This window comes from Thalassophryne amazonica, chromosome 4, assembly GCF_902500255.1.
Source record: "Thalassophryne amazonica chromosome 4, fThaAma1.1, whole genome shotgun sequence".
In the NCBI taxonomy this organism is placed as follows: domain Eukaryota; kingdom Metazoa; phylum Chordata; class Actinopteri; order Batrachoidiformes; family Batrachoididae; genus Thalassophryne; species Thalassophryne amazonica.
The window spans coordinates 142011265-142029921 of NC_047106.1; the positions used below are offsets into that span (position 1 = coordinate 142011265).

General features: G+C 43.4%; 1 protein-coding gene and 1 long non-coding RNA gene across 2 annotated transcripts in view; one reads left to right on the top strand and one right to left on the bottom strand.

Moving 5' to 3' along the window:
• Positions 1–10441: 10441 nt before the first annotated feature.
• On the bottom strand, positions 10442–10675 carry LOC117508852. Its single transcript, XR_004560216.1, has 2 exons — positions 10537–10675; positions 10442–10472 (listed from the first exon to the last, which is right to left on the bottom strand). It is a non-coding gene; the product is annotated as an uncharacterized LOC117508852 (long non-coding RNA).
• The window catches only part of ece2b (endothelin converting enzyme 2b), a 144807-nt gene continuing 136647 nt past the window's right edge, over positions 10498–18657 (top strand). The window contains exon 1 of the mRNA XM_034168696.1: positions 10498–10650. Within this exon, the coding sequence (XP_034024587.1) occupies positions 10618–10650 (33 nt within the window). The 5' untranslated portion in view covers positions 10498–10617. The remainder of the gene's footprint in view (positions 10651–18657) is intronic.

Here is an 18657-nt window from a genome sequence, read left to right on the forward strand (position 1 = left end):
TACTTCAGCTCTCCGCCTCTCCCCGTGGGCAACGCCAGAAAAGTGGTGCATCCAGCCCCTCTCCAGGAGTTGGGTACCAGAGCCCAAGCTGTGTGTGGAGGTGAGCCCGACTATCTCTCGTCGGTATCTCTCAACCTCCTGCACAAGATCAGGCTCCTTCCCCCCCAGCGAGGTGACATTCCACGTCCCAACAGCCAGGGCCTGTGAGCGCGGACCGGGCCGCTGGGCCACACGCCCTCGACTGCCACCCAATCCTCTTTGCACCCGACCCCCATGGCCCCCTCTGCAGGTGGTGAACCCACAGGAGGGCGGCCCCATGTTGCTCTTTTGGGCTGAGCCCAGCTGGGCCCTGTGGGCTAAGGCCCGATCACCAGGCACTCATGCGCGAGCCCCAACACCAGGCCTAGCTCCATGGTGGGGCCTTGGTTCTGCCATACCAGGCGTCATCTCGGGCCTTGATTTTGTACTGTTCATGGGAACTTCTGAACTGCCCTTTGTCTGACCTGTCATTTAGGACCTGTTTGCCTTGGGAGACCCTACCAGGGGCATAAAGCCCCCGACAACATAGCTCCTAGGATCATCCGGGTATGCAAACTCCCCCACCATGATAAGGTGGCAGTTCAAGGGGGAGACAGAAATACACACACACAAATATACATCTATACACACTGAGCAACTGAGCAACTTTTTTGAATCCAATATTTCTCTATGTTGGACGACTTGCCATCCATCAATTGTTATGTTCTCCACCCCCCTCCCAAATTAAGCAAACAACAAAGAGTCAAGTAAATTAGATCAATTTATTTTGTTGTGAACAGCATATGACTGATTCAGATGAATGCTTCTAAAACGTCAGTATTGTGCGTGTCTACCTTCTTAGTGTTTTTTGCCTCCTTGGAGTTCAATATATCCACCAGTTCCTCCTCTGTGAACTCAGCAAACCTCGCTGGCAGACGATTTTCTGCTGTTGTTGACATGTTTGTTGCCATTTTTTCATCCAGTGTCTGTCAGCAAGTTCTACGTCATTAGTGATGTCATCTCATGAATGACATTGGATCCAATCTCATTGGATCCAACATAACTTCCTGGTGCCAATCATGCCAATAAATAAATAAATAAATATATATATATATATATATATATATATCCTGTATTTGAGGTGGAGTCAGCAGATCCATCCACGTGTCATGCTGTTTTTGATTGTTTTAATCCTGTATCTATTTGTGAGCTGACTAAAATTGTTAATCATCTTAAGTCTTCTTCCTGCACTTTGGACATTGTTCCAGGTCATTTATTTAAAGATGTTTTTCAGTGTATTGGTCCATACATTGCTGAACTTGTGAATGCTTCTTTATCAAGTGGCTGTTTTCCATCAGCTCTTAAACATGCTGTAGTCCAGCCGCTCATCAAAAAGAGCAAGCTTGACCCAAATGTGTTGTCCAACTATAGACCCATCTCTAAATTGCCATTTGTGTCTAAAGTTTTAGCGAAAGCTGTCTATGACCAATTGCAGGCTTATCTGGATCTTAATGAAATAGGGGAGAAGTTTCAATCTGGTTTTAAATTAAGACACAGTACTGAAACAGCCCTTTTAAAAGTTTTTAATGACCTTCTTTTAACTGTTGATGCTGGGAACTCTGCGGTTCTTCTGCTTTTAGATTTATCTGCAGCCTTTCACACAGTGGACCACAGTGTCCTTGTGACTTGCCTCGAGACGCACATAGGTATTAAGGGTTCAGCGCTAAATTGGTTTCGGTCCTATCTTTCCAACAGAAGTTTTTCTGTTAATGTAGGACAGTACTCTTCCTCTGTGTCTCCTCTTAAATATGGCGTGCCCCAGGGCTCAATTTTAGCACCACTTCTCTTTGCTTTGTACATGATCCCTCTTGGGTCTGTTTTTAAAAAGCACAAAGTCTGTTTTCATTGTTTTGCAGACGACATTCAGATTTACCTTCCTGTGATACCCAAGCTGCTGTAAAAATACTACAGGACTGTCTGAATTATGTACAAGTCTGGATGAGAGCTAATTTTCTGAATCTTAATAAAAATAAAACTGAAATTTTAGTGTTCGGGCAAAGTGACCCTCTACAAGGACAAGACAGTGTTATTGGTCCTCTGTCCACTTTTTGCCGCCCTTTTGTAAAAAATCTAGGGGTGATAGTTGACCCATTGTTCAGATTTGATAAGCACATCAGCTCTGTCATCAGGGCCAGCTTTTGTCAGCTGAGGACTCTTTCCAAGATTAAATCTTATTTTACTCGAGTTCATTTTGAAAGAGCTATCCATGCATTTATAACGTCACGTCTGGATTATTGTAATGCTCTTTACGTTGGGCTGGACCAGCGCTCCCTACAGCGCCTGCAGAGTGTACAGAATGCTGCAGCCCACCTTTAGACTAAAACAAAGAAGCATGAGCACATCACCCCTGTGCTCTGCACCTTACACTGGCTCCCTGGTGGCTTTCGTGTTAAATATAAAGTTTTGCTGATTGTTTTTAAATGTCTGCACTGTATAGGCCCAGTGTATCTGAGTGAGCTCTTGCAGCCGTACACTCCACATAGCGCTCTGAGGTCAGCTGACCTTCTTCTCCTGGCTGTTCCTAAAGCCAGGCTTAAATCCAGAGGTGATAGAGCCTTTTCTGTGGCAGCACCATGACTCTGGAACGATCTTCCGCTGACTGTCAGGTCCTCAGAGTCTGTGGGACAGTTTAAATCCAGACTGAAAACTCATCTCTTCTCCCTGGCTTTCAACACTGGCTAAGTGGTGTCTGCTTTGCTCTGCTATTTTGCTCTGTATTTTTAGATTTTCTATTTATTTATTTATTTTTATTCTTTTCGTTTGTTAATATTTTACACTTTTGTATTGCTATTACTGTGAAGCACTTTGGTCAGCTACAGCTGTGTTTTAAATGTGCTATATAAATACATTTGAATTGAATTGAATATATATATATATATCAATCAATCAATCAATCAATTTTTTTTATATAGCGCCAAATCACAACAAACAGTTGCCCCAAGGCGCTTTATATTGTAAGGCAAGGCCATACAATAATTATGTAAAACCCTAACGGTCAAAACGACCCCTTGTGAGCAAGCACTTGGCTACAGTGGGAAGGAAAAACTCCCTTTTAACAGGAAGAAACCTCCAGCAGAACCAGGCTCAGGGAGGGGCAGTCGTCTGCTGGGACTGGTTGGGGCTGAGGGAGAAAACCAGGAAAAAGACATGCTGTGGAGGGGAGCAGAGATCGATCACTAATGATTAAATGCAGAGTGGTGCATACAGAGCAAAAAGAGAAAGAAACAGTGCATCATGGGAACCCCCCAGCAGCCTACGTCTATAGCAGCATAACTAAGGGATGGTTCAGGGTCACCTGATCCAGCCCTAACTATAAGCTTTAGCAAAAAGGAAAATTTTAAGCCTAATCTTAAAAGTAGAGAGGGTGTCTGTCTCCCTGATCTGAATTGGGAGCTGGTTCCACAGGAGAGGAGCCTGAAAGCTGAAGGCTCTGCCTCCCATTCTACTCTTACAAACCCTAGGAACTACAAGTAAGCCTGCAGTCTGAGAGCGAAGCGCTCTATTGGGGTGATATGGTACTACGAGGTCCCTAAGATAAGATGGGACCTGATTATTCAAAACCTTATAAGTAAGAAGAAGAATTTTAAATTCTATTCTAGAATTAACAGGAAGCCAATGAAGAGAGGCCAATATGGGTGAGATATGCTCTCTCCTTCTAGTCCCCGTCAGTACTCTAGCTGCAGCATTTTGAATTAACTGAAGGCTTTTTAGGGAACTTTTAGGACTACCTGATAATAATGAATTACAATAGTCCAGCCTAGAGGAAATAAATGCATTAATTAGTTTTTCAGCATCACTCTGAGACAAGACCTTTCTGATTTTAGAGATATTGCGTAAATGCAAAAAAGCAGTCCTACATATTTGTTTAATATGCGCTTTGAATGACATATCCTGATCAAAAATGACTCCAAGATTTCTCACAGTATTACTAGAGGCCAGGGCAATGCCATCCAGAGTAAGGATCTGGTTAGACACCATGTTTCTAAGATTTGTGGGGCCAAGTACAATAACTTCAGTTTTATCTGAGTTTAAAAGCAGGAAATTAGAGGTCATCCATGTCTTTATGTCTGTAAGACAATCCTGTAGTTTAGCTAATTGGTGTGTGTCCTCTGGCTTCATGGATAGATAAAGCTGGGTATCATCTGCGTAACAATGAAAATTTAAGCAATACCGTCTAATAATACTGCCTAAAGGAAGCATGTATAAAGTGAATAAAATTGGTCCTAGCACAGAACCTTGTGGAACTCCATAATTAACCCTAGTCTGTGAAGAAGATTCCCCATTTACATGAACAAATTGTAATCTATTAGACAAATATGATTCAAACCACCGCAGCGCATTGCCTTTAATACCTATGGCATATATATATATATATATATATATATATATATATATATATATATATGAAAATAAGTATTTGAACACCCTGCGATTTTGCAAGTTCTCCCACTTAGAAAACATGGAGGGGTAATAATTTGTTTGTATGTTACTGCAGCAAATAAGTATTTGAACACCTGTAAAAATCAATGTTAATATTTGGTACAGTAGCCTTTGTTTGCAATTACAGAGGTCAAATGTTTCCTGTAGTTTTTCACCAAGTTTTCACACACTGCAGCAGGGATTTTGGTCCACTCCTCCATACAGATCTTCTCTAGATTTTTCAGGTTTGGAGTTTCAGCTCCCTCCAAAGATTTTCTATTGAGTTCAGGTCTGGAGACTGGCCAGGTCTCTCCAGGACCTTGAAATGCTTCTTACGGAGTCCCTCCTTAGTTGCCCTGGCTGTGTGTTTGGGGTCACTGTCATGCTGGAAAACCCAGCCATGACCCATCTTCAATGCTCTTACTGAGGGAAGGAGGTTGTTTGCCAAAATCTCGCAATACATGACCCCATCCATCCTCCCTTCAATACGGTGCAGTCGTCCTGTCCCCTTTGCAGAAGCGCACCCCCAGAGTATGATGTTTCCACCCCCATGCTTCACGGTTGGGATGGTTTTCTTGGGGTTGTTCTCATCCTCTAAACATGGTAAGTGGAGTTTATTCCAAAAAGCTCTATTTTGATCTCATCTGACCGCATGATCTTCTCCCATGCCTCCTCTGGATCATCCAGATGGTCACTGGTGAACTTCAAACAGGCCTGGACATGTGCTGGCTTGAGCAGGGGGACCTTTCTGCCCTGCAGGATTTTAAACCATGACAGCATCATGTGTTACTAATGTAATCTTTGTGACTGTGGTCCCAGCTCTCTTCAGGTCATTGACCAGATCCTCCTGTGTAGTTCTGAGCTTTTTCAGCATCATCCTTACCTCACAAAGTGAGACCTTGCATGGAATCCCAGACCGAGGGAGATTGACAGTCATCTTGTGTTTCTTCCACTTTCTAATAAATAATCATAACAGTTGTTGTCTTCTACCAAGCTGCTTGCCTGTTGTCCTGTAGTCCATCCCAACCTTGTGCAGGTCTACAGTTTTGTCCCTGGTGTCCTTAGACAGCTCTTTGGTCTCGGCTATGGTGGACAGGTTGGAGTGTGATTGATTGAGTGTGTGAACAGGTGTCTTTTATACAGGTAACAAGTTCAAACAGGTGCAATTAATACAGGTAAAGAGTGCAGAATAAGAGGGCTTCTTAAAGAAAAATTAACAGGTCTGTGAGAGACAGAATTCTTGCTGGTTGGTAGGGGATCAAATACTTATTTGCAGCAGTAACATACAAATAACTTATTAAAATCATACACTGTGATTTCCGGATTTTTTTTTTTTTTTTTTTAGATTATGTCTCTCACAGTGGACATGCACCTAAGATGAAAATTTCAGACCCCTCAATGATTTCTAAGTGGGAGAACTTGCAAAACTGCAGGGTGTTCAAATACTTATCTTCCTCACTGTATATATATATATATATATATACTCAACAAAAATATAAACGCAACACTTTTGGTTTTGCTCCCATTTTGTATGAGATGAACTCAAAGATCTAAAACTTTTTCCACATACACAATATCACCACTTCTCTCAATTATTGTTCACAAACCAGTCTAAATCTGTGATAGTGAGCACTTCTCCTTTGCTGAGATAATCCATCCCACCTCACAGGTGTGCCATATCAAGATGCTGATTAGACACCATGATTAGTGCACAGGTGTGCCTTAGACTGCCCACAATAAAAGGCCACTCTGAAAGGTGCAGTTTTATCACACAGCACAATGCCACAGATGTCGCAAGATTTGAGGGAGCGTGCAATTGGCATGCTGACAGCAGGAATGTCAACCAGAGCTGTTGCTCGTGTATTGAATGTTCATTTCTCTACCATAAGCCGTCTCCAAAGGCGTTTCAGAGAATTTGGCAGTACATCCAACCAGCCTCACAATCGCAGACCACGTGTAACCACACCAGCCCAGGACCTCCACATCCAGCATGTTCACCTCCAAGATCGTCTGAGACCAGCCACTCGGACAGCTGCTGGAACAATCGCTTTGCATAACCAAAGAATTTTTGCACAAACTGTCAGAAACCGTCTCAGGGAAGCTCATCTGCATGCTCATCGTCCTCATCGGGGTCTCGACCTGACTCCAGTTCGTCGTCATAACCGACTTGAGTGGGCAAATGCTCACATTCGCTGGCGTTCGGCACGTTGGAGAGGTGTTCTATTCACGGATGATGCGAAGGAGATGTGTTGCACTGCATGAGGCAAATGGTGGTCACACCAGATACTGACTGGTATCCCCCCCCCAATAAAACAAAACTGCACCTTTCAGAGTGGCCTTTTATTGTGGGCAGTCTAAGGCACACCTGTGCACTAATCATGGTGTCTAATCAGCATCCTGATATGGCACACCTGTGAGGTGGGATGGATTATCTCAGCAAAGGAGAAGTGCTCATTATCACAGATTTCGACTGGTTTGTGAACAATATTTGCGGGAAATGGTGATATTGTGTATGTGGAAAAAGTTTTAGATCTTTGAGTTCATCTCATACAAAATGGGAGCAAAACCAAAAGTGTTGCGTTTATATTTTTGTTGAGTATATATATATATATATATATATATATATATATATATATACACACACACACACACACACACACACACAGACGTATACACAGACACATGAGAACAGCCTAGTTATGTGTCTGATGTGGACGCGGCAGCTGAACCAGTTTTTCCAGACTGTTAAGGAACAAAAAGAGGAAGTTTTCAGCTTGGAGTCATCAGATCTGAACCGGTGCCAAAGATCCGAAGGACTGGGTGGTGTCCTGGCTCCACCCTTTTGCACTGAGACACAGCCAAAGTTCTTAGAACTCATCAGCACTGGTGGAAAAGCAAATTGTCCACTAATCAAAGAGACATGTTTTGATCTCTGACTGCAGCTGAATGTTGAGAATCTGTTGAAGGTGGGAACATGGTGCAGAGAAACATGGAACAAAACAAAGGAAAGAAAAAAAAAAGCTGTAATTTCACTGAAGCTGATGGACATCATGATGCTGACTGATCAGATGATTTTTATGACATTTTGTCACTGGAGCCAAAATGTGTGCTTTGCTGCAGTGTGTTCACATCTGGGAACATACGATCCTCGCACATTTTTCCCAGACAGATATTCCAATGCATTAGCTACTTATTTCATGTAGGATCATGCTGCTCACTTCAATTGTTGAGTCATACCACTGCGTGGACGAGACAAACCCTCCAGTGTCACTCGTGGCATTCTGCTTCAACAGGACAACGCACCAGTCCACCCCAGCCGGGTTGTTGTGGATGCAGTGCATGAGTGTGCCTATGAACTTCTTCCTCACCCACCCTATTCTCCAGACCTAGCCCCTAGTGACTTCCACCTCTTTCCCAGGCTGAAAAAATACCGTTGGGGCCAGAGATTTGAGGATGACGAGGAGCTGACTGCTGCAGCGGAGGGCTGGTGAGGGGACCAAGATGTTGAGTTCTACCGATCGGGTATCAATGACTGGCAAACTAGACGGAACAAGTGTATGGAGCTGGAAGGGGACTATGTTGAAAAATAAAACATTATAAATCCAGATATATTGCTCTTTTGGTTTGAGGCGCAAAACTTTCTGATGTCCCCTCGTACGCCTTCCTGTGTGCTGCCACTTCCTCCAAAACCAGAAGTGTCTTTTATCTAAGTGGAAACCACTCAGACAGACAACCATTCCTTCTGCACCCCTCCACCAGGGTCAACACTGAGACACCTGTGTGCTGGATCATGTCCAGAGAAGCACACCACATGGACTAAATGTGGTATCTGATGTTCCCTCACAGTGTCAGTGATTCTCCTCATCTCAGTCTCACTGATAAACTGTTAACTGGACACAAAATCATTCTAACAGGACCCAAAGATCCTCCACAGAGACCTAGTACCAAAGACATCCAGTCCTCACCTGAAAGTCAGACAGGAAGCACCAGGACCCTAAAGACCTTCTATCTCCTGCAAAAAAAATCAGCATCACCAGGCACCTCTGACCTTTGACCTCATGAGTACATTATATCTTCCCAGGCATCTCTGGACCTCAAAGGTCAGGACCCAGACACATGGAGGTCACTGCTGAGATCAGTGAACGTCTCCACTAAGACCCTGGATAACGAACGCTAAACAGGCGTGGACATTCTAAAATATGGTGAAGGACATGCTGAGAGTGTGTCAGTGACAGGGGGCGGTCACGCGACGTGGACGAGCACGTTCAGGCCACGGCCACTCCCTCTGGTGGTAACATGTTCTCTTCATGCTCACTCATTAGTGGAGGATGTGAGTCGTATGGATTTTTATTCGGAGGTGGAGGTGGAGCTGTCCGCGGTGCTGACCTGCTGTTTCTGCCCCGTGCGGTGCGCGGCACTGCGCAAACACAGTTAGCCCACTGCGTTCAAACAAACACAATACAGATGCAGTCAGAAGCCTGTTTAATTTCTTTGGGGTTAAATCATCTTTTTCTGGAACATCCTTTCTGTTCATTTTCCAGGTAGCCACCAGTGTCCAGATGTTCATGAATGTCATCAGCTATGATTCCTGTCAGCCATGTGTACGTTGTTGTTAGGCAGCAGATGGGTCTGTACTTGTTGGGAAGCTGTGTTTCCTTGGTCTTTGGAATTAGGCTTGTGTTCCCTGTCGTTATCCAGTCTGGTGTGTCCTCTTCTCCGTTCAGTATTTTTGTGAGAGCCACAGCATAGTGGTGGTGTAATGCTGTCAGTCTTTTCAGCCAAAAAGTTGTGATTTTGTCGATGCCAGGTGCCTTGAAGTTACTGTATTCACTCATTTTCTTTCTGATGTCCTCTTCAGTGATTACGATTGCTTGCATTTGCTGTTTGTCTTTGTTTTTCTGTTTTATTTTTCCAATCCACTCAGAGTCTTGGTGGTGTTTTGGGGCTTCATAGAGTGGTCTCCAGAAGTTTTCAGTTTCTTCTCTCTCGGGTGGCTTTTGTACTTCTATTGTGTCGTTTGCCAACTTCCTGTACACTAGTCTGGGGTTTTTTGCAAATTGTTTGTTTGTCTGTTTTGCTTGTATTTTCTTGTCTTTGTTCCTAATCTGTGCTGTAAAAGTTTTCTCTAAGGCCTGATGTTCAGCCTCCCACCCAGCTGTTTATCTTCAACACTGTATTTTCTTTTAATGTGATTTACTTTTTAAGGAGATTCCTTTTATGGTTTCGCCTCCCAAAACGGATCCCTGCTCTTGGCGGCTGATTTTTTGTTGTAATTTCTTTTTCCATTGTGGCACGTTTATTTATTTTTCTCTTGTGGGGCTAATGTTCTCTGTGTGTACCACGTGGCTCCATAATTTACACACTTTAAATGCGTCGGTGTGGTTCCTCTGGGACCAGTCGGGTCAGTCCCACCTTAACTTTCTGCAGGATAGTTTTGAACTTTTAATTCTCCTTTAATTTGGTCACTTTTGGACTCTTGTAATTATATGTGTGTGTCTTTGTGTATTGACACACAAAGACACATATAAACACACACATACATAATTTGACACATTGCACTCGCACACGCACATGAACACGCTCACATACATGCACAGCACACACATATAAACACGCGCACCTGCATGCACACAAACACAAACGTTGAGCCTGAGTTGACGTAGATTCTTGTCTATGACGTCATCATCTAGTTTCTGGGTGTGTTTGTTTGTGAGGGGAAGCGTCTGGTTGGATGATGGGCGGGGTCTGCTGAGAGAGAGAAAGAGAAACAGAGAGAATTAAACAGAGAGAGAGAGAGAGAGAGAAAGAGAAACAGAGAGAATTAAACAGAGAGAGAGAGAGAGAGAGAAAGAGAAACAGAGAGAATTAAACAGAGAGAGAGAGAGAGAGAAAGAGAAACAGAGAGAATTAAACAGAGAGAGAGAAACAGAGACAGAGGTGTTTTCTGTTTTGTTGTTTGAGCTGCTGCGCGCGACCTCAGCGCGATACACGCACGGTGCGGCGGACACACGCACGGAACAACGGACACACGCACGGAACAACGGACACACGCACGGTGCGGCGGACACACGCACGGGGCGATGCGCCGTCGGTAGCTGTTTCCGGTCACGGAGCTCCAGGATGAGCGTGGCGATGCAGGAGCTCCGGAACACCGTGAGTACACGCGCACGCACGTGACGTGAGTGTGTGTGTGTGTGTGTGTGTGTGTGTGTGTGTGTGTGTGTGTGTGTTTGCAACACGCGTTGCCCGGGTGATGCGCCTGTCAACAGTAAGCAAAAAAAAAAAAAAAAAAAAAAAGCTTTTCAGGGAGGCTGTCCTGTGACGTCACAGCCTATCTTTTCAGGAATGTTCCTGAATCCGGATTGTTCACGCCATCAGGTGAGCAAGATCCAATCACAGGCCTTTGTTCAGTCACGTGGTCTTTTAAAAAAACACCTTGACGTGCTCCTTCTAAATAAAAGTCAGGAGTCAAACCCAAAAACCGTAATCATGCGATTTTCAGATTTGTGAGTTTTGTATTTGTTTGTGTTGGAGTGACGCTACCTGTTAGCGTGCCACTTCCCAGCATGCACTGGGACAGATGTGTTGCTTAAAGTGCTGATAAAACCCCAAATCAGAAAAAGCTGGACCAGTTAGCTTCATTTCGTTTGTGTTAATGCGCAACCCTTCACTGAAAGACCAGTGAGGGAAGCCACCAAGACCCCTAGAAGGCTGCGAAGGCGCTCCAGACCTCTGAGCTTATGGAAACTGTGCACAGTGAGACTTTTGTCTTTTGCATCACCAGTTCTACAGGTTGATGAGCTAGAAGGCACATGGAGAAACCTGAACCTAGATCTAATCCCTTTTCCTGTTTTCTGTACTCCAACATGAACTGTTTGTCCACCAACACCCACTGAAGCCGACAGGGCATCCAGAAAGTTTTCACAGCATTTCATTTTTTCCATATTTTATGTTACAGCCTTTTTTCCAAAATGAACTAAATTCATTTTTCCCCCTCAAACTTCTACACACAATACCCCATAATGACAATGTGAAAAGTTTTTTTTTTTTTTTTTTTTTTTTTTACAAATTTGTTAAAAAAAAAAAAAAAAAAAACAAGAAATCACAACCTTTACCTGAAGCTCAGAATTGAGCTCAGGTGCCTCCTGTTTCCACTGATCATCCTTGAGATGTTTCTGCAGCTTAATTGGAGTCCACCTGGGGTACATTCAGTTGATTGGACATGATTTGGAAAGACACACACCTGTCTACATATAAGGTCCCACAGTTGACAGTCAGAGCACAAACCAAGCATGAAGTCAAAGGAATCGTCTGTAGACTTCAGAGTCAGGATTGTCTGGAGGCACAAATCTGGGGAAGGGAACAGAAACATTTCTGCTGCTTTGAAGGTCCCAATGAGCACAGTGGCCTCCATTATCAATCAATCAATCAATCAATTTTATTTATATAGCACCAAATCACAACAAACAGTTGCCCCAAGGCGCTTTATATTGTAAGGCAAGGCCATACAATAATTACGTAAAAACCCCAACGGTCAAAACGACCCCCTGTGAGCAAGCACTTGGCTACAGTGGGAAGGAAAAACTCCCTTTTAACAGGAAGAAACCTCCAGCAGAACCAGGCTCAGGGAGGGGCAGTCTTCTGCTGGGACTGGTTGGGGCTGAGGGAGAGAACCAGGAAAAAGACATGCTGTGGAGGGGAGCAGAGATCAATCACTAATGATTAAATGCAGAGTGGTGCATACAGAGCAAAAAGAGAAGGAAACACTCAGTGCATCATGGGAACCCCCCAGCAGTCTACGTCTATAGCAGCATAACTAAGGGATGGTTCAGGGTCACCTGATCCAGCCCTAACTATAAGCTTTAGCAAAAAGGAAAGTTTTAAGCCTAATCTTAAAAGTAGAGAGGGTGTCTGTCTCTCTGATCTGAATTGGGAGCTGGTTCCACAGGAGAGGAGCCTGAAAGATGAAGGCTCTGCCTCCCATTCTACTCTTACAAACCCTAGGAACTACAAGTAAGCCTGCAGTCTGAGAGCGAAGCAGTGCCTTTAATACCTATGGCATGCGCTAATCTCTGTAATAAAATTTTGTGGTCAACAGTATCAAAAGCAGCACTGAGGTCTAACAGAACAAGCACAGAGATGAGTCCACTGTCTTGACCATAAGATCATTTGTAACCTTCACTAATGCTGTTTCTGTACTATGATGAATTCTAAAACCTGACTGAAACTCTTCAAATAGACCATTCCTCTGCAGATGATCAGTTAGCTGTTTTACAACTACCCTTTCAAGAATTTTTGAGAGAAAAGGAAGGTTGGAGACTGGCCTATAATTAGCTAAGATAGCTGGGTCAAGTGATGGCTTTTTAAGTAATGGTTTAATTACTGCCACCTTAAAAGCCTGTGGTACATAGCCAACTAACAAAGATAGATTGATCATATTTAAGATTGAAGCATTAAATAATGGTAGGACTTCCTTGAGCAGCCTGGTAGGAATGGGGTCTAATAAACATGTTGATGGTTTGGAGGAAGTAACTAATGAAAATAACTCAGACAGAACAATCGGAGAGAAAGAGTCTAACCAAATACCGGCATCACTGAAAGCAGCCAAAGATAACGATACATCTTTGGGATGGTTATGAGTAATTTTTTCTCTAATAGTTAAAATTTTATTAGCAAAGAAAGTCATGAAGTCATTACTAGTTAAAGTTAAAGGAATACTCGGCTCAATAGAGCTCTGACTCTTTGTCAGCCTGGCTACAGTGCTGAAAAGAAACCTTGGGTTGTTCTTATTTTCTTCAATTAGTGATGAGTAGTAAGATGTCCTAGCTTTACGGAGTGCTTTTTTATAGAGCAACAGACTCTTTTTCCAGGCTAAGTGAAGATCTTCTAAATTAGTGAGACGCCATTTCCTCTCCAACTTACGGGTTATCTGCTTTAAGCTGTGAGTTTGTGAGTTATACCACGGAGTCAGGCACTTCTGATTTAAAGCTCTCTTTTTCAGAGGAGCTACAGCATCCAAAGTTGTCTTCAATGAGGATGTAAAACTATTGACGAGATACTCTATCTCCCTTACAGAGTTTAGGTAGCTACTCTGCACTGTGTTGGTATATGGCATTAGAGAACATAAAGAAGGAATCATATCCTTAAACCTAGTTACAGCGCTTTCTGAAAGACTTCTAGTGTAATGAAACTTATTCCCCACTGCTGGGTAGTCCATCAGGGTAAATGTAAATGTTATTAAGAAATGATCAGACAGAAGGGAGTTTTCAGGGAATACTGTTAAGTCTTCAATTTCCATACCATAAGTCAGAACAAGATCTAAGATATGATTAAAGTGGTGGGTGGACTCATTTACATTTTGAGCAAAGCCAATAGAGTCTAATAATAGATTAAATACAGTGTTGAGGCTGTCATTCTCAGCATCTGTGTGGATGTTAAAATCGCCCACTATAATTATCTTATCTGAGCTAAGCACTAAGTCAGACAAAAGGTCTGAAAATTCACAGAGAAACTCACAGTAACGACCAGGTAGACGATAGATAATAAATAAAACTGGTTTTTGGGACTTCCAATTTGGATGGACAAGACTAAGAGACAAGCTTTCAAATGAATTAAAGCGCTGTCTGGGTTTTTGATTAATTAATAAGCTGGAATGGAAGATTGCTGCTAATCCTCCGCCCCGGCCCGTGCTACGAGCATTCTGACAGTTAGTGTGACTCGGGGGTGTTGACTCATTTAAACTAACATATTCATCCTGCTGTAACCAGGTTTCTGTTAGGCAGAATAAATCAATATGTTGATCAATTATTATATCATTTAGTAACAGGGACTTAGAAGAGAGAGACCTAATGTTTAATAGACCACATTTAACTGTTTTAGTCTGTGGTGCAGTTGAAGGTGCTATATTATTTTTTCTTTTTGAATTTTTATGCTTAAATAGATTTTTGCTGGTTATTGGTAGTCTGGGAGCAGGCACCGTCTCTACGGGGATGGGGTAATGAGGGGATGGCAGGGGGAGAGAAGCTGCAGAGAGGTGTGTAAGACTACAACTCTGCTTCCTGGTCCCAACCCTGGATAGTCACGGTTTGGAGGATTTAAGAAAATTGGCCAGATTTCTAGAAATGAGAGCTGCTCCCTCTAAAGTGGGATGGATGCCGTCTCTCCTAACAAGACCAGGTTTTCCCCAGAAGCTTTGCCAATTATCTATGAAGCCCACCTCATTTTTTGGACACCACTCAGACAGCCAGCAATTCAAGGAGAACATGCGGCTAAACATGTCACTCCCGGTCTGATTGGGGAGGGGCCCAGAGAAAACTACAGAGTCCGACATTGTTTTTGCAAAGTTACACACCGATTTAATGTTAATTTTAGTGACCTCCGATTGGCGTAACCGGGTGTCATTACTGCCGACGTGAATTACAATCTTACCAAATTTACGCTTAGCCTTAGCCAGCAGTTTCAAATTTCTTTCAGTGTCGCCTGCTCTGGCCCCCGGAAGACAATTGACTATGGTTGCTGGTGTCGCTAACTTCACATTTCTCAAAACAGAGTCGCCAATAACCAGAGTTTGATCCTCGGCGGGTGTGTCGTCGAGTGGGGAAAAACGGTTAGAGATGTGAACGGGTTGGCGGTGTACACAGGGCTTCTGTTTAGAACTACGCTTCCTCCTCACAGTCACCCAGTCGGCCTGCTTTCCCGGCTGCTCGGGATCTGCCAGAGGGAAACTAACGGCGGCTAAGCTACCTTGGTCCGCACCGACTACAGGGGCCTGGCTAGCTGTAGAATTTTCCACGGTGTGGAGCCGAGTCTCCAATTCGCCCAGCCTGGCCTCCAAAGCTACGAATAAGCTACACTTATTACAAGTACCATTACTGCTAAAGGAGGCCAAGGAATAACTAAACATTTCACACCCAGAGCAGAAAAGTGCGGGAGAGACAGGAGAAGCCGCCATGCTAAACCGGCTAAGAGCTAGTAGCTGCGCTAAGCTAGCGGATTCCTAAAAACACACAAAGTGAATAATGTGTAAATAATTTAGAGGTGATTCAGCAGAGGGAGTGCTTTAGTTAAGGCACTTATCCATAAATGGAAGAAGTTCAAATCCACCAGGACTCTTCCTAGAGCTGGCCACCCGTGATTAGTCAGGGAGGTGACCAAGAACCTGATGGTCACTCTGTCAGAGCTCCAGCATTTCTCTGTGGAGAGAGGACAACCTTCCAGAAGGAAAACCATCTCTGCAGCAATCCACCAATCAGGCCTGTATGGTAGAGTGGCCAGACAGAAGTCACTCCTTAGTAAAAGGCACATGGCAGCCCACCTGGAGTTTGACAAAAGACACCTGAAGGACTCTCAGACCAGGAGAAACAAAATTCTCTGGTCTGATGAGACAAAGATTGAACTCTTTGGCGTCATGTTTGAAGGAAACCAGGCACCATCCCTACAGTGAAGCATGGTGGTGGCAGCATCATGCTGTGGGGATGTTTGTCAGCAGCAGGAACGGGGAGACTAGTCAGGATTGAGGGAAAGATGAATGCAACAATGTACAGAGACATTCTGGATGAAAACCTGTTCCAGAGCGCTCTGGACCTCAGACTGGGGCGACGGTTCATCTTTCTGCAGGACAATGACCCTAAACACAGCCAAGATATCAAAGGAGTGGCTTCAGGACAACTCTGTGGATGTCCTTGAGTGGTCCAGCCAGAGCTCAGACCTGAATACGACTGAACATCTCTGGAGAGATCTGAAAATGTCTTTGCACCGACGCTCCACATCCAACCTGATATTCAAGAAGATTGTGGCTGGAATTGCTGCCAGAGGTGCATCAACAAAGTATTGAGCAAAGGCTGTGAACACTTATGGATGTGTGATTTCTTAGCTTTTTATTTTTATTGAATTTGCAAAAATTTCATGTTGTCATCATTAGGGGACAAATTTATTTAATCCATTTTGAAATAAGGTTGTAACATAAAATGTATAAAAGTGAAGCGCTGTGAATACTTTCTGGATGAACTGTATAAATCCTTCAGAATTGTTTGGGTGCCTTGGTGGCTTCCCTCATTAAATCTCCTTCTTGCACAGTCACCAGATTTACTGTACAACAGCACCACACTGTATGTATTTCTGAATGATGCAGAGACATTCAGTGACTTGGAAATGTTCATGTGTTCATCCCAGGACAACCTCAAGAAAACTGGCTGTAACTGTGATGATTTCATCCTCAGACTGAGGGGGAAATGTGTTTCAGGCCTTATATGCTGGAATGGATCAGGATGAACAAATAAATTGAAATTCACAGGAACACGTGAAATATTTTGGGTTCATGGTGTCTGTAGAGTGAGGATCCATGTGGCTTTGCTGTTCCGGGTTTGTTTGGTTTGGGGTGTAATTGTGTTCTCAGATTGTGTGCATGTGACATAGTGGAACAGGAAGTTGAAACAAAGGCTGTCCAAAGGTTTGGCTCCAGTTCCACACTCAGACTGTGTCCCTCACATGTCCATCTGCAGGACAGCAACCAAAACAGAGTCCACCACCACCAACACCACAACAACAGCACAAATAACAACAAAACCTATAAAATCCACAACAACAAAGTCCACAAAAACAACATCAGCAACAGCACAAATAACAACAAAAACAATAATACCAACATCAACAGCAAAAATAACAACAAAAACAATAACAACAACAATATCAGCAGCAGCAGAAATAACAACAGAAACAATATAATAAACCAACAACAGCACAAACAACAACAAAACCAGTATCAACAAGGAGGAGGAGGCAGGCAGCATTGTGGGAGTCCTGTTCTTCGACTTCTCCACTGCCTTCAACACCATCTGGCCTGACCTGCTCAGTGATAAGCTACGTGACATGAAGGTGGAGGCTCCACTGGTGGCCTGGATCACCAACTACCTCACAGTTCGTCCACAGTATGTGAGGCTTCAGGACATCAGGCACCATCAGGAGCAGCACGGGGCACCACAGGGGACAGTCCTCTCTCCCTTCCTGTTCACACTCTACACCTCAGACTTCAGGTTCTGGTCACAGTCCTGCCACCTGCACACGTTTTTGGATGACTCTGCCATTGTGGGCTGCATCGAAAGGGACCAGGAGGCTGAGTACAGGAGTGTGGTGGACAGGTTTGTGGAGTGGTGTGGACTCAACCACCTGCAGCTCATCGTATCTAAGACGAAGGAGCTGGTGGTGGACTTCAGAAGACGGAAGACCCATCCAAACCCAGTTACCATCAGTGGAACTGAGGTGGACATTGGTTATCTCTACTATGACAATTTGTCATTGCTTTTTGGCACTTAGTTTCTGACTGATAACTGGACGACAAACAGGTATAAAATTGTGTAGTTAAATCCATAACAGAAAAATGAGTGACTGAGGCACTTTTGAATGTACATCAAATATGGGCTTTTCAATATTAAATTCAAAAATCCACAAAATCCACAATCTGGAACAGATCCAGATCAAACTTTGTCAGGTGATAGTGAGTTTCCACTATCCTCACTCTCAAATATTATAGTGATTGGGACACGTTTGATTAAGATATAATGTAAAATATATACACCAAATGGGGTTTTCAATGTTAAATGGCCACAAAATCTGTAATCTGGATCAGATCCAGATCAAACTTTGTTTGGCTCTTTAGTCAACAACAAAAAACAATAATATCAACAACTACTACAAATAGCAACAAAAACAATAGTAGCAACAGCAACAAAGTCCACAGAATAGGACAAATAACAACAAAAACAATGGGAGCACCACATTCATAGAGCGCAAACCTCCGCCCACGTGAGAACATGCTCAACCTGCTCAACCTGCTCAACAATTTTACATATTTTGCCTTTGACCCTGGCCTATGGCAAATATAGATAGATAGATAGATACTTTATTCATCCTCTTTTTAGGGGAAATTCATCTGCCCGAGAGCACGCACACGTACACAATGCATCATTCAATAAAATACCAATAAATAAGACAAATATAAAAACACATTAGAAGTAAAAATACATTAAGAAGAGGCGTTAAACAGTCTCATGGCGGCCGGGACAAATGACCTATATCTCTCAGTCCTGCATCTCATGGAGAGACGTCTCACACTGCAGTTACTTTTCTGAGCTCCACAGTGTCGTGTGGAGGATGAGATTTGTT